This window comes from Gekko japonicus, unplaced genomic scaffold (assembly GCF_001447785.1).
Source record: "Gekko japonicus isolate JY-2015 unplaced genomic scaffold, Gekko_japonicus_V1.1 scaffold189, whole genome shotgun sequence".
Lineage (NCBI taxonomy): Eukaryota > Metazoa > Chordata > Lepidosauria > Squamata > Gekkonidae > Gekko > Gekko japonicus.
Window position 1 is genome coordinate 1,314,193 of NW_015163608.1, and position 14,575 is coordinate 1,328,767.

The 14,575-nt window shown below is 41.6% G+C and overlaps 1 protein-coding gene across 1 annotated transcript in view; it reads left to right on the plus strand.

Annotated features, from left to right (window-relative positions):
- WWC1 (WW and C2 domain containing 1) overlaps positions 1-14,575 on the plus strand; it is a 161,762-nt gene that overhangs the window by 118,506 nt on the left and 28,681 nt on the right. Inside the window, exons 10-12 of the mRNA XM_015407306.1 lie at positions 2,120-2,362; positions 7,588-7,677; positions 10,372-10,907. Of these exons, the coding sequence (XP_015262792.1) occupies positions 2,120-2,362; positions 7,588-7,677; positions 10,372-10,907 (869 nt within the window). The remainder of the gene's footprint in view (positions 1-2,119; positions 2,363-7,587; positions 7,678-10,371; positions 10,908-14,575) is intronic.

Sequence of the window (14,575 nt, forward strand, 5' to 3'; positions counted from 1 at the left end):
CCTTCGTTCCTTCTCTCTACTCTCTGTCTCTCTTTCCTTCCCTCTTTCCTCCTTCTGCGGCCCTACTCTAGTGAGAAGGGGTTTAAACTTTAAACCCCGTCTCTCTTCGCTCCCCCCCGCACGCCGCTGGGGAAGGGAAGGGGAAGCTTTTGAAGATGCCTTCCCCCCCTTTGCTTCCCCTTCTGACATCACTTCCGGTTCATGTAAGGGGCGTTGCATATGCTAATGAGCTCCTGCAGCTCTTTTTCTACGAAATGACCCCTGAATACAAGTTCTTAAAAGTAACTGTGTTGCAGGCAGCCTCAGATCTTCATCTGTGAAATACAAGCAATATTCATGAGAGGGGCAAGCCAATTCAAAATAGCAAGGATAAACACAACAGGGCTTGGAAAGAAACTTATGCATGCAGGGTGCAATAAGATTTAAGAATTATATATGTCTCTTCAAAGAGAGGACTAAGTACTATTCCTTGAGATAAAAGGTAAAGGTAAAGGTTCCCTTGCTCGAAAGCCAGTCGAATCCGACTCTAGGGTTGCGGTGCTCATCTCCGTTTCAAAGCCGAAGAGCCAGCACTGCCCGAAGACGTTTCCGTGGTCATGTGGCTGGCATGACTAAACAGATAGGAACTCACAAAAATGGAGAAATAAAAGTCTCAAGTCACAAGCTTTCTGATAGTATGAATTTGGACATTACAATGTCTAAATGGTATGAGTTGACTTTTCAGATGATGAATACTAAACAGGTAAAGTCATAGCTTTGTTCTAAACAGTTTACAAAATTCACAGCTAGTCATGTTTGACTTTTCAAATTAATTTTATTTCCAAGAGATTATTTACATAAGGAGGTGTCATGATCTGGGCTGTGCCACCAGAGACCTACTAGGCCCATGGAGCCTGGTTAGCAGTAGGGGAGGCTGGGCCTACAAACCCCAGAAGGCCATGGGAAGTTTTGGTGCCTATTTTGACCAATAAGGAAGAAGAGGGCTGGGGAATAAAAGAACTGGTGCGAGAGGAAAAGCTGTTCTTCTTCCCAGGAAACAGGGCCAGAAGAAAGAGGCCGCTATGGGAAGAAACCCTCATCCCTAGGGAAGGGTGAGTAGTCTAAGGCCACTTGAGATAGTGAGCTAGGGACAGTATATTCAGACGAGTTAGGCTATTTGATTTATTTTTTTTTCACTCACTGTTATTATTCCTGCACCTTGTTTGTTTGACCTCCTATAAAATAAACCTTTTCTTGTTGTTTACTCTGCCTGGTCCTCACACCTATTATTTGGCCAAAAGGGAGGTCTGAAGATCTTGGGAGGGTGCTCTGGACCTTCTCAAGGGATCCTAAATCCAGAGTGGTGGCAGCGTCAGGTGACACCCCATCTGAGCTGTGACAAGAGGGAAAGGCTATTAGATAAAGAGTTGAATGCATAGAGTTCTATATTACATTGAAGATAGAAAAATTACATAATGTTGAAAAATTCCACTTCAGGTCTGTCTATGCTTATATGACATAGATTGTCAAATTACAGTTGAGCAATCCTCTTAGAGCACACTCTTTACAAATTCACAGAGGAATTTACGGATTATGAACTAATGACATGCTAATTCATCACTGAGGCACAATGTTGGGCTTAATCAGAAAGCTGAACATTAAAATGGTTGCAAAGAATGCTGCGGTTTAGCTTGGATGGATTTCTATTAATTATGGGAGTTAAATTAATTAACCAGTATCCTCCCTGCTCTGGGAACTAGCTCAATAATCAGAAACCATAGTCAGGTTTTTTTTTAAAGTCCTGAATTATGGCTTCTGAGTAAAGCACTAGCCAAAGCTTTGAGATGCCATCTTATATCTCACTAGATTAAGACACATTTGATAGGACTAGTGAAAGCTGATAAATTGTAAGACTTGTTCTAGATTGCCCAACACAGTAACAGTGGAAATTAAGTCTTCATCTGTTTGGCCTTTTGTGGGAGTTTGTCTTTATATCAGATTGCTCGGTTGAACAGCATGCTTTATAAATAAGAACTAGCAGTACTAGATAACTACATGTATTTATACCTAACAGGAAATAGACTAAGCCTACTGAAACATAATGTACTATATTCTAATTGAATTGTTCTTCTGCTTACAGAATAGCAAACTTAAAGATACAGTTGGCTAAACTGGATAGTGAGGCCTGGCCAGGTGTGCTGGATTCTGAACGGGATAGGTTAATGTTAATCAATGAGAAGGAGGAACTTCTAAAGGAAATGAGATTTGTAAGCCCTAGAAAATGGACTCAAGGTGAAGTGGAAAGACTGGAAATGGAAAGAAAGCGTCTAGAGGAAGATCTTCGGACTGCAAAAGATACACAGAGCAAAGCTTTAACCGAAAGGTAGTCGGGGACCATTTAATCTCTTGATCTCCCATTAGCTATCTGAAGACAACATTATTTGATGCTTTGTACTTTTCTCAGTTTGAACAAAAAATTAAAGGGAAGAATCTATTTTGGAAGTTGTCATAGTGATCACTTTCCACTCTTGAGAAATAATGAATATACTGGGATAGTGTTGCCACCTCTGGTTTGGGAAACACCTGGAGATTTGAAGGGTGGAGCCTTGGGAGGGTGGAGTTTGGGGAGGGACCTCAGCAGGGTATAATGCCATACAGTCCACCCTGCAAAGCAGCCATTTTCTTCAAGGAGATTGGTCTTGGTCATCTAGAGATCAGTTGAGATAGCAGGCGATCTCCAGGGGCCACCTGAAGGCTGGCAACCCTAACTGTGGATATTGAGATTTTTTCTTAAGCATAAGATCCGTAGGTCAAGCCACAAAGGATTCCTTCTTTGGCTGGCCATCCCTTTGGTATTAAATGTGGCTTCTGAAACTGTGCAAGCTTCCTTCTTTTCTCTAATGCCTTCTTAGACACCAGGAACTTGCCAGAGCAAGGAGTGTGTCTCTGTGGGTGTTCTCCCCTATTTTGTCAGAGGCTGCAGTCATTGCATTGCATGTATTACATCAGCATAAATTTGATTTCAGAATCTAATTCAAGGTACCTACAAAGCCCTTCACAACCTGGGCCCTGTAATGCCTATTGGTATGAACCCCTTTGGCAGTTTTGCTCAGCACAGCAATGCCTTCCGACCTGTGTGAGAGTAAGAGCAATTACTTTTAAGTATGAGTATGAACAATGATTCTGGGCTTTTTAGGTAGCACATTCCTTCTGCAGGTCTGGATAACATGTAAGACTGAATTTTTAGAAGGGCATTTTGGATCTTCTGGATAAGTATTTTAATTACCCTGGATTTTGAGGGCAACTGCCTAGACACTATTATACATTTACTATTGCTAGCTTTTCAGTGGCTAATTTTGGATTTCATGTTAAACTGCTATTCTTGTTACCTATTTTGGGTCCCAGTTTTCTTGGGAGAAAAGTGGGTCTATAAATGTTTTGAATAAAATAAATTTCCCACACTGGTGAAGCATTACAGTATTAGAAATCATTCACGTATCTCCTGTTAAGTGACTCAAGTTGTTTGGTCCCCCACCACCCATCAAATGAAAAGTTGCTGCCTGCTAGCAAAAGTGCTGCCAGATATTTGCATTGTTGCCTTGGTTCACAGTTTATGGTTTTATGCAGAATGGTCTGCTCTCGTCCAAACAACTTAGTTTAAAAACATTTCAGTATCAACTGAGTATGTCAGCTTTGACAGACCTGAGAAAGATGATACATGGCTTATAAAAGAAGGGGTGATTAATCCTGAGTGGGGATAATGTACCTTCTCAGACAACTGTTTGCAGGTAAACTGCCATTGTTAAAAATGATTGCTTTTCAGGCAACTTGAAAGCTGCCTTTGAAACAGCCATTAGGAAGCAAACACCACAAACATGCAGTTCTTCACTTCAGATTTAGTGGTCAGTGTTGGCAGGATATTCCATTCTTTCATGTGAAATAAAAATATGACTTGTCCTTGTAAAAGTAATTATTCTGAAGTAGAAAATGATTTCCTGGTGTGCTTGTGATAGTATGCTTAACAAATGCGGTGGTGAAGCCTCACCACAAACAGCACATACATCAGCTTGGGAGGAGGAGGAGAGACCAAGACAGTGGAGATGGGTGGGACAGAGGCATGAGGAAGAGAGTCAGAGCACTGATAGGTGAGAGAGGGGGATGGATGGTGTCTGTCTCAAAGCTGAGTATAAGGTGGGTGGCATCAAGAGTTCATGAAGAAGGGAATGGGATGGGAAAAGTGACAAAGAGTTGAAATTTACTGCGTAAAATATAGGGCTGGAGAGGAGACCTCTGGTTACTTAGGAAAAAAGTGATGCCACACTTGGTCTGTGGTTGCACACACTAAATAATCCACTTTCAATCCTCTTTCCAACTGGATTTTGCCAGTTCACACAGTAAAATCCAGTTGGAAAGTGCACTGAAAGTGTATTGAATGTGGATTATTTAGTGTGTGTGACCACAGCCTTAAATGCTGTAGACATTTTAAAAAAATGCTGTCCCTGGCATGAATTCCTGTACTGAAAAGCATCAATATGAATTTTCATTTTCTTGCATGAGCAAGACCTTTGCTTCAGTGGAGAGCAGCTCCATGAAGTCATTGTGTTCAGGTGCTATGTTTCTCTGGGCTTGTTACAAACTCAAGAAATTGCAGCTCCAGAAATTACAGCTGGTGCAGAATGCAGTGGCACAGGTACGGATGTCACTGCCTGTGCGGGCCCACAACCGCCCGGTGCTGCGTGAACTGCACTGGCTGCCTATTGAATCCAGATCCGTTTCAAGGTGCTGGTTCTGACCTTTAAAGCCCTATACGGCCAGGGGGCAGCATACCTTCGCCTCTGATGGTCCCTGGCCCTAGGGATATTTGACTTGCTTCAACTAGGGCCAGGGCTTTTTTGGCCCTGGCCCCTGCCTGGTGGAATGAGCTCCCATCAGAAATTAGAGCCCTGTGAGAGCTTCTACAGTTCTGCAGGGCCTACAAGATAGAGCTCTTCTGCCAGGCCTTCAGTTGCAGCAGTGGGTATCCTGAGCCTACTTTGCAGGTAGGGCGGGATATAAATTGAAGGAAACAAACAAACAAACAAACTTGTGACATGGGTCATCTTCTGAGCTGACTGTAAAAATTCTGTTTTATTTCTCAAATATTGTAACCCATGTCACAATTATGGGCTTGTAGTTAGAGCATCAAGTGTATTTGTTTCCTCCTTACTTGGATCTTGATTATCGGTACTCCATGGTTACCATGGAGAAGTTATTTTATTGCTGTCTTACACTGCCTAACTTGAATATTTAGTCAGAAGCAAAGCCTGACAGCTGTAAGGAGACAGCATTAGAGTTATAGCTAAATTTATATTAAAATTCATGTAAAATGTTATCCCTATAGGAACAGAAGTTATGGAGGAATGCAGCTTGATGATTAGACCATTGAGGATATAGTAAATGAAAACTGCTTATCTCCCTCTCATGTAGTCCTGTTGGCTGTTAAAGATGCCTGGATGTTGAGATTGAATTGCTTTCTCATCTGTAGTGCTATGTCCCTGAGAAGACAGAGCAGTAACAGGGTGGAAAGGCTCTGTGTAATTGCTATCCCCCAGCTCAGCTGTGTGGGAAGATATTGCTAAGAGTCTACAATGATGTTACTGACAGTTTGGTTCTTTTCCTTACATATGAATTGAACATGCTGTGATTTTATAGACTTCCTATGCAAAATGAACAGCCGTCCTACACAAGTGATCTAAAAGCATATCTGTGGGATGTGAAAAACTTCAAACATTTGAGAAATTCCAGAACCCAAAGCCTCAGGTTGCATGTGATAGGAATTCATCTCTTGCTACATTCCAGCCATTCATATCTTTTCTCTAGATAAGAAAAAAATCTGAAAATTTGTATTATTTCAAATATTTATACACATGCCTTCCTATTTAGCCCAGTGTGGCTTGCATACTTGACCACAGGCCAAGCAACACAAAACAAATAGGAAATTACTATATGAAAAATTCATAAAACTGCCTGAAGAGAAAAACACAAACTTCAAGGTAGTGGATCAGAACCTACAGTGGCATTTCTGGAAGTTCAGTAAATGATGCACATACCTGTATTACAGGTCTCCTATCCTGCAAGAAGGCCAAGGAAAATAGTAGACAGTAATGATAGTAGAAGGAACAGGATTTCACATCTATTTTATACAGTATCAAAGAATGTAATGTATTTTGTTTAATAAGTGTTGACTTAGTACTCCTTCTGATTTTTTTAAAATTCTCTTGAACTTTTCATGAGAAGTCATAGCTAACAGTTTACTATTGAGCCAACACTGATTGTTGGATGATGCAAAATTTTGAGCTGTATACCTTGCTTTGAAAACTGGATAATATGTTGCTTGTTAAATAAAATAATTTATAAAATCAGTACACAATTTATTCCTATTTCATATACATAACCTCATAAAGAGAAGACCCATGGGCGCTGTGATTACTTTGAACTTATTTTGAGATTTCCTTCTGTGGACAGAAAAAAAGAGATAGCAAGGATGGGCCAGTGATACGTTCAAACTGGCCTAATAAAAATAAAACTTTTCAGCTAAGCAACTGCATTTTATGTTCTTTCATATTTTTAGACTAGTATTTTGCAAATGCGTTCTAGAAGTCTTGCACTTAAGAGAATTCAGCATTCTTTCCTTTTATAATCTAGAAGTCATAGAAAATAACCCAGTAAGTCTACATTGTTTCTGTATATTGGAGATTTTTGAACTAGAATGGCTAAGCCTACAGTACAAACAACTGTTGTGTTAAAAATTACCCGCTTTTCAGATCCTTGAGTTATAAATACAGGCTTTTGCATTGCTGATAGTATGGCAGGATCTCTCTTTTTGTGTTGCCATAACAGCATAAAAGAGTGAGAGGGGATTTCGAAGACCTTAAATATTCCTTGGTATCTTTGCCAGGAAATACTGATCTTCCTTACATAACAGATCTATTTGTCCTTGGGTAGTTTGCATACCTTTTGGAAAGGTATTCTAGCTGTCTCTGAAGAAGTGAACATTGACTCATGAAAGCTCATACCCTGCCACAAATTTTGTTAGTCTTTGTTGCTATTGGACACTTGCTCTTTTCTAGATGCCTAACAGTTAAATACTCTTTCTTTCCAAAGTATCTTAAAAATATTTACTACCAACATCTTTGCAGAATTTAAACTGGGCTTCTAAAATTGGTGCTCTGCAAAGTGCTGGAGAGTTATGGTTTTCAAAAAAAAATTAAAAACTGTTTTGCATAGCAGATGCCTCTGGATAAGATCCTCATTCCTGTGTTGATCCTGTTGACATAACATCTCTGCGTGTGTCTATATTATTGTAGTATAATGTTCTGTGTTGACTGAATAGTGAGAGCTTTTTGAAATAAGAACCCTGAAAACCAAAGGCTGTGTTATGTGCTACACAGAGAACTTTTGAGTTCTGCATCTTTAGGTTTTGCTTACTAACCATTATGTGCTACACAGAGAACTTTTGAGTTTGCCATGTTCTTCTGCATCTTTAGGTTTTGCTTACTAACCGTTAACTCCTAATTTGTTTCAGCATCAAGTAGTATTTTAAACTGCTCTCTTTTGTATCTCTTGCAGGTTGAAGTTGAACAGTAAGAGGAACCAATTAGTTAGAGAACTAGAAGAAACAACACGATTAATGGCAATGCTGCACACCCAATTAAAAAAGTGAGTGTTCATAGTTTCCTCACATGTGCTTTCAATTAATATTCTGAGGGCATTTTAACCTTAATTTTGCTTCTCCTGCAAATTGGCCTATAGGAAAAAGGTCCTGTTGCTATTCCCTAATAGTTCAACCCAAAGCAAACAGTTTGGTTAGAGAAGTTGCTATTCAAGCATTTCATTCCTGGATAGTACTTGGTGGTATAATGGAAGAATTGGTTGGGTTGTATGACATAGTCTATACCTTGCATAATTTAATAACTTCTTGAGAACTAGTGTGGTGTAGCAGACATTGTTGAACTAGGAGGTAACCAGGGTTCAAATTCTTGCTCAGCCATGTAACTAACTGGAAGATCTTGGGCCAGTTACTAGCTTCATTCAGATGACTGTTATCCATGAACCATTTCATTCTGGCTTTGGTATAGAGACTGCAACTGTTGGTATGATGGACAATCTCCATTTACAGCTATATAAAGGAGATGTGTCTCTTTTGATCCTCTTAGAGTTTTCTGCAGCTTTCAGTACAGTTGACCAGTTTATATTATTGAGACACCTTGAGACGAGAGTGGGTTTAGCTTCAGTGAATACTGAATGCAGACAAGATGGATGTCGTGCTGGTTGGTAAAACAGAGACCTTTAGAGAATTATCATGCCCACACTAAATGGTGTTGGATTACGGTTGCCAGGTCTTACCGGGCTTCCTGCGGTGGGTTCCTGAGTCTGTCCCTATATCTTCTGGCACACACAGCATGCAATGACATCACCAGGAAGTGATGTCATGACGTCACTTCCAGGTGATGTCATTGCATCAACGTGGGAGGGGGCTGTTTGAGGTGGGCCTTCCCCCACTGGCCGGCAGCAGATTCAAACCCCCGAAATCAGGGGAACCCCCACCCCAACCAGGGATCTGGCAACCCTATGTTGGATTTATATTGACAAATTCAGTTAGTACCTTAGGAATTTCCTTAGATCCCAGCCTACTCTTAGAAAATCAAGTAATTGCATTTCTCAAGAGTTATTTCGGCTACATTTAGTGTGGAAGTTATCTTCCCTCCTGGATTCCACCAGTTTGGCTGCACTGATGCAAGCTTCTCTTACTGGATTTTTGCAACATGCTTTAAGTGGTTTAGAAGCTTCAGTTGGTACAGAATTGGTACAGAATTTGACTGCTCACTTGTTGGTGAGAGCCTCATGATGGAAATGTATTACATGCATCTTGAAATAGCTTTGCTGGTTACCTGCATGCTGCAGGTACAATTCACCTGTGTGCCAGTTCAGCCCTTCCAAGTCCCTACTCTTGGAGCTCTCTTTAAAATGTAATTCTTAGGCCACCACTTGGGTGTTCTCCATCTCAGGAGTAGCCCAGGTTTTCTGGACTAGCTTACCAGAGGGAATGAGGAGGGCTCCTACTCAATTCTAAACGTAGTGTCATATTTACACAACCCTTCACTCCTTCTCTCTATGCCTCTCCTGGTGATAACTCACTAGAGAGGGGATATGCATCAGCGATTACAGCCTCTGTTGAGAGGAAATAGGGCAGCAAAGCCTCGAGAAAAGGAAGGCCTATAAAAGATATATTCAGACTACAGTTTACTGTTGACTAGCAAGAGAAAAAGCGGGTGGAGCTGCAAAAGATTGATCTTGTTCCAGAGAAAATAAATTCAGGAATTCAGTGAACCTGCTAAATAGAAAGGGGAAAGGAGGCTGACTAACCTTAACCAAGAGAATGGACAATGAGGCTTGGGTTGCCCTGTGCATCTTCCCACCTTTTGTTCCACTTCCATTTATTTCAGCCAATCAATAGTAAGCAGGCTGTATACATAGTGAGAGACTTTGCTGGAAGTCTGGTGAAGTAAAGGAACTGGAATAGCATCCATGGATTCTAGTTGGAGGAGGGAAGAGAGGCAAGCAACTGATTAGCTGGGATTCACAAACTGAGGTCTGTTACATACATCTGATAGGCTAACCTGCATTTCTCTAAATGCAACCACTATCTTTCGGGTCTTGGTGAGGATAAAATGGGGGAAGCTCATGTATTCCATCATGAGAACCTTTAAAGGAGGACAGAATAAGAACAGAAATCAAAGCATGAATGCATGGTTAGGACAATCAATAGGACAACACTGTACAATTTAGGGCTCAACCAGCAAGAGATGAGTTCCAACATGTCTGCTCCAAGCAGGTACTGTGTGTGAGGCATATCCAAACTGACACTTCCCAAACTCCACCTCCATGCTATATCTCTAGACTAGTAGAAGAGTTGGTTTTTATACCCCACTTTTCTCTACCCTAAGGAGTCCCAAAGTGGCTTACAATCACCTTCCCTTCCACTCCCCACAGCTGGCACCTTGTGAGGTAAGTGGGGCTTAGAGAATTCTGAGAGAACTGTGTCTGGCCCAAGGTAACCCAGCAGGATTCATGTGGAGGAGTGGGGAATCAAAAATGCTGTACAACGCTGACTAGATACTAGTAGGGTTTGATGAAAAGAACATATAGTTTTCCTTGTATGAACTACAGTCCCAAATGTATCCCTTACACTGCATAATTATTTCATGCTTGGTTGAACATATGGAGAGATGAAATGCGCATTTTCCCCACAGTTGGGACAGCTTTTGTACAAAACGACTTCAAGGCTTTTTTGTTTTAATTAAGAATTACAGTGGGACCTTTCATCTCTAATATGCTTTTTCTTCTTTACAGTCTCTCCTCAAGTATGCTTTCCCTGTCCTCAGGCAGCAGCCCTGGCTCTCTTGCATCTAGCAGGGGCTCTCTTGTTGCCTCAAGTCAGGATTCTTCCACTTCAGCCAGTTTTACTGATCTGTACTATGAACAGTTTGGACAGGTGGACTCTGACTACCAGAATAAAATGGACCTCTTGCTCTTGGAGAGAACTGCTGGATTTCGGCCTTCAGGTTGCATCACCACTATCCACGAGAATGAGGTGGTAAAAACACAAAAAACTGATGCAACTAGCCGTTTGCAGGCTCTGAGGTCCTTTTCTGGGACCCCCAAATCACTGACATCTTTGTCTCCAAGGTCATCACTTTCTTCTCCATCTCCACCTTGTTCTCCACTTGTGACAGACCCATTCTTCGCAGGAGATGCCTTCATGAGCCATATGGACTTTGAAGATACGGAAATAAACAGTGGTCTCTCTGAACTTAGCCTAACCACTGGAAATGGGAGGAAGTACAAGCTAGAAGAGTCTAAGACTGGGGGGAAACATCTGGACCAAGGTAGTGTAACTGTCATGCTTTTACAGGTTATTTTAAAGAAGCCTTTTTTTAAAAGGAAGTATCAGTAGTATTTGACAAAGTAATATGTTCTGTGACATAAACAGAAAAATGTGTAAACAAGTTTTACTAGTGTTTGTCAAATACCTTTGGTGGTAGTCTTTGTTTTAGGCTTTGGTATCCATTACTTAGGAGCTGTGGTGGCTCAAGTGGTTAAGACGCTGAACTGCAGGCTGTGGAACGTCAGTAGTTCAGCAGTTCAAGACCCGGGTGCCGCATGATGGAGTGAGCTCCCATCTCTAGTTCCAGCTCCTGCCAACCTAGCAGTACGAAAGCAAGACATTGCAAGTAGATAAATAGGGACCGCTTCGGTGGGAAGGTAACAGCATTCCGTGCACCTTGGTGTTTAGTCATGTCAGCCACATGACCACGGAAACGTCTTTGGACAGCGCTGGCTGTTCGGCTTTGAAACGGAGATGAGCACCGCAACCCTAGAGTCGGATTCGACTGGCTTTCGAGCAAGGGAACCTTTACCTTTACCTTTTATCCATTACTTATCCAATCAGCAGACAAATAGCTCTATGGCTAAAATCTATGGTCTGATAAAACGTAAAAACATAAACACCAGACAATAACACATTTGCATCCATCATTGCTTCGTGCAGCATCATAAAGACTTTGCAGTGTAATTTTCCAGCATGAATAATAATTTCAGAAATATTTGTTATACAACCACAATACTTTAGCTGTATGAAGAGATGAAGATTTTTTAGGTGGAGCTTACTTTGCTATAATTATTGAAGTATTTATAACCCACCTTCCCTCTTGTCTCAAAGTGGCTTACAGTAATAATTAAAACATTACAAGATAAAACCAAAATAACATAATACATCCCAAATTTTACTGTTCTAAATAACTGTACCATACATGAGGCAAAATGATAAACCAGTGGCCATGTAATACGAGTAGCTGACCAGGATCTTGGAAGCCTTGATTCAAATCACTTCTTTGCCATTAAACTCTCTGACCTTGAGCTTTTTGTTGTTGTTGTTGTTCAGTCGCACAACAACAACAAAGAGCTCTTTGCGACCCCATGGACTACATCACGCCAGGCCCTCCTGTCTTCCGTCGTACTCCGGAAGTGGCTTAATTTCATGTTCGTTGTATCAATAACACCGTCTAACCATCCTTTGCCGTCCCATTCTTCTTTTATCTTCAATCTTTCCCAGCAATCAGGGTCTTCTCCAGTGAGTGCTCCCTTCTCATTTGGTGGCCAAAGTGTTTGAGCTTCAGCTTCAGTATCTGGTCTTCCAGGGAACAGTCAGGGTTGATTTCTTTTAGGATTGACTGATTTGATCTCCTTGCAGTCCAGGGGACTCTCAAGAGTCTTCTCCAGCACCATAATTCAAAAGAACCTATTCTTCGGCGCTCGGCCTTCCTTATAGTCCAACTATCGCAGCCATACAGTAGTACTGGGAATATCACTGCTTTGACCATACGGACTTTTGTTGGCAGGGTGATGTCTCTACTTTTTATTATGCTGTCTAGGTTTTCCATCGCTTTCCTCCCAAGGAGTAGGTGTCTTTTAATTTCATGGCTGCAGTCACCATCTGCAGTGATCTTGAATCCCAGGAATATGAAGTCTGTCACTGCTTCCACGACTTCCCCTTCTATTTGTTTTTTTTTTTTTAATGTTGAGTTTCAGCCAACTTTTGCGCTGTCCAACCTTAGCAAGAGGCTCCTTAGATCCTCTTAACTTTCTGCCATTAGGGTGGTATCATCTGCATATCTGAGGTTGTTGATGTTTTTCCCAGCAATCTTAATTCCGGTTTGTGATTCATCCAGGCCGGCATTGCGCATGATGTACTCTGCATATAAATGAAATAAGCAAGGGGACAATATACATCCTTGTTGTACTTTTTTTCCTATGCTAAATCCATCAGTTATTCCATGTCCAGTTCTAAGTTTGGCTTCTTGACGCTTATACAGGTTTCTCAAGAGACGTGTGAGGTGGTCTGGTACTCCCATCTCTTTAAGGACTTGCCACAGTTTGTTGTGATCCACATCATCAAAGGCTTTAGCATAGTCAATGAAGCAGAAGTAGATAGTTTTCTGGTACTCTCTTGCTTTCTCCATAATCCAGCGAATGTTGGCAATTTGATCTCTAGTTCCTCTACCTCTTCGAAACCCAGCTGGCAGTTCTTCTGGCAGTTCTCTATCCACGTACTGCTGAAGCCTAGCTTGTAGGATCTTGAGCATGACCTTGCTAGCGTGTGAAATGAGTGCAATTGTGTGATAGTTTGAACATTAGATGTTGTAGATTTTCTGGGCTGTATGGCTGTGGTCTTGGCATTGTAGGATCTAACGTTTTGCCAGTAGCTGTGACTGGCATCCTCAGAGGTATAACACAGAAAGATGGAGTACTCTCTGTGTCAATGTGAGAAGAAAAATGGTAGGCAGGTAATTTATATCTACTCGGGAGGGTGGGGTAGGGCTGACTCATTATCTTGTAGGAGTTTCCCAGGCTGTGTCATTCTAATGGAGGAGCTTTCCTGAGGAGGTTCTTTTTAACATTCCTTGGCATTGCCTTTCTTTGGGATTGGAATGTAAACTGACCTTTTCTAATCCTGTGGCCACTGTTGCATTTTTGAAAATTGCTGGCATATAGAGTACAGCACTTTAACAGCATCATCTTTTAAGAGTTTGAATAGCTCAACTGGGATACCATCACCTCGGCTAGCTTTGTTGTTAGTAATACACTCCAGGACTTTGCACTCCAGGATGTCTGGCTTGAGGTCTGTGATCACACCGTTGTGGTTGTCAAGGACATTGAGTCCTTCTTGTATACTTCTTCTGTGTATTCTTGCCATCTCTTCCTAATCTCTTCTGCTTGTTAGGTCCCTACCGTTTTTGTCCTTTATCATGGCCAGCTTTGCACGGAATGTTCCCTTGATTTCTCTAATTTTCTAGAAGAGATCTCTAATCCTTCCCATTCTGTTGTTTTCCTCTATTACTTTGCATTGTTCAGGAAGGCCTCCTTATCTCTCCTTGTTCTCTGGAAATCTGCATTCAGTTGGGTAAATCTTTTCACCTTTTACCTTTCGCTTTCCTTCGTTCCTCAACTATTTGTAAAGCCTCATCAGACAGCCACTTAGCTTTCTTGCATTGCATTTCTTTTTCTTTCGGATGGGGCTGATTGCTGCCACCTGTACAATGTCATGAACCTCCGTCCATAGTTCTTCCGGCACTCTGTCTATCAAATCTAGTCCTTTAAACCTATTCTTCACCTCCACTGTATATTCATAAGGGATGTGATCTAGGTCAAACCTGAATGGCCTAGTGGTTTTCCCAACTTCCTTCAGTTTAATTGGAGGGCCTTGGACTCTCCAGCTCCATATGCCTCTGGATTTTGAACTTCTTGACAGCCCGCCCCCAGAGGGTTAGAGTAGGGTCCTACATGTCCACAGCCCTTATCCTTAATACCGGTTCTCCACAAGGCTGTGTGTTGAGCCCCCTGCTCTATCCCCTCTACACACAGGACTGTATCTCCACCCACCCCAGTAACACCATCATCAAGTTTGCTGATGATACCACTGTGGTGGGGCTCATGTCTGGGAATGATGAGTCTGCTTATCGGGACGAGGTGGAACGACTTTGTGATTGGTGTAGGG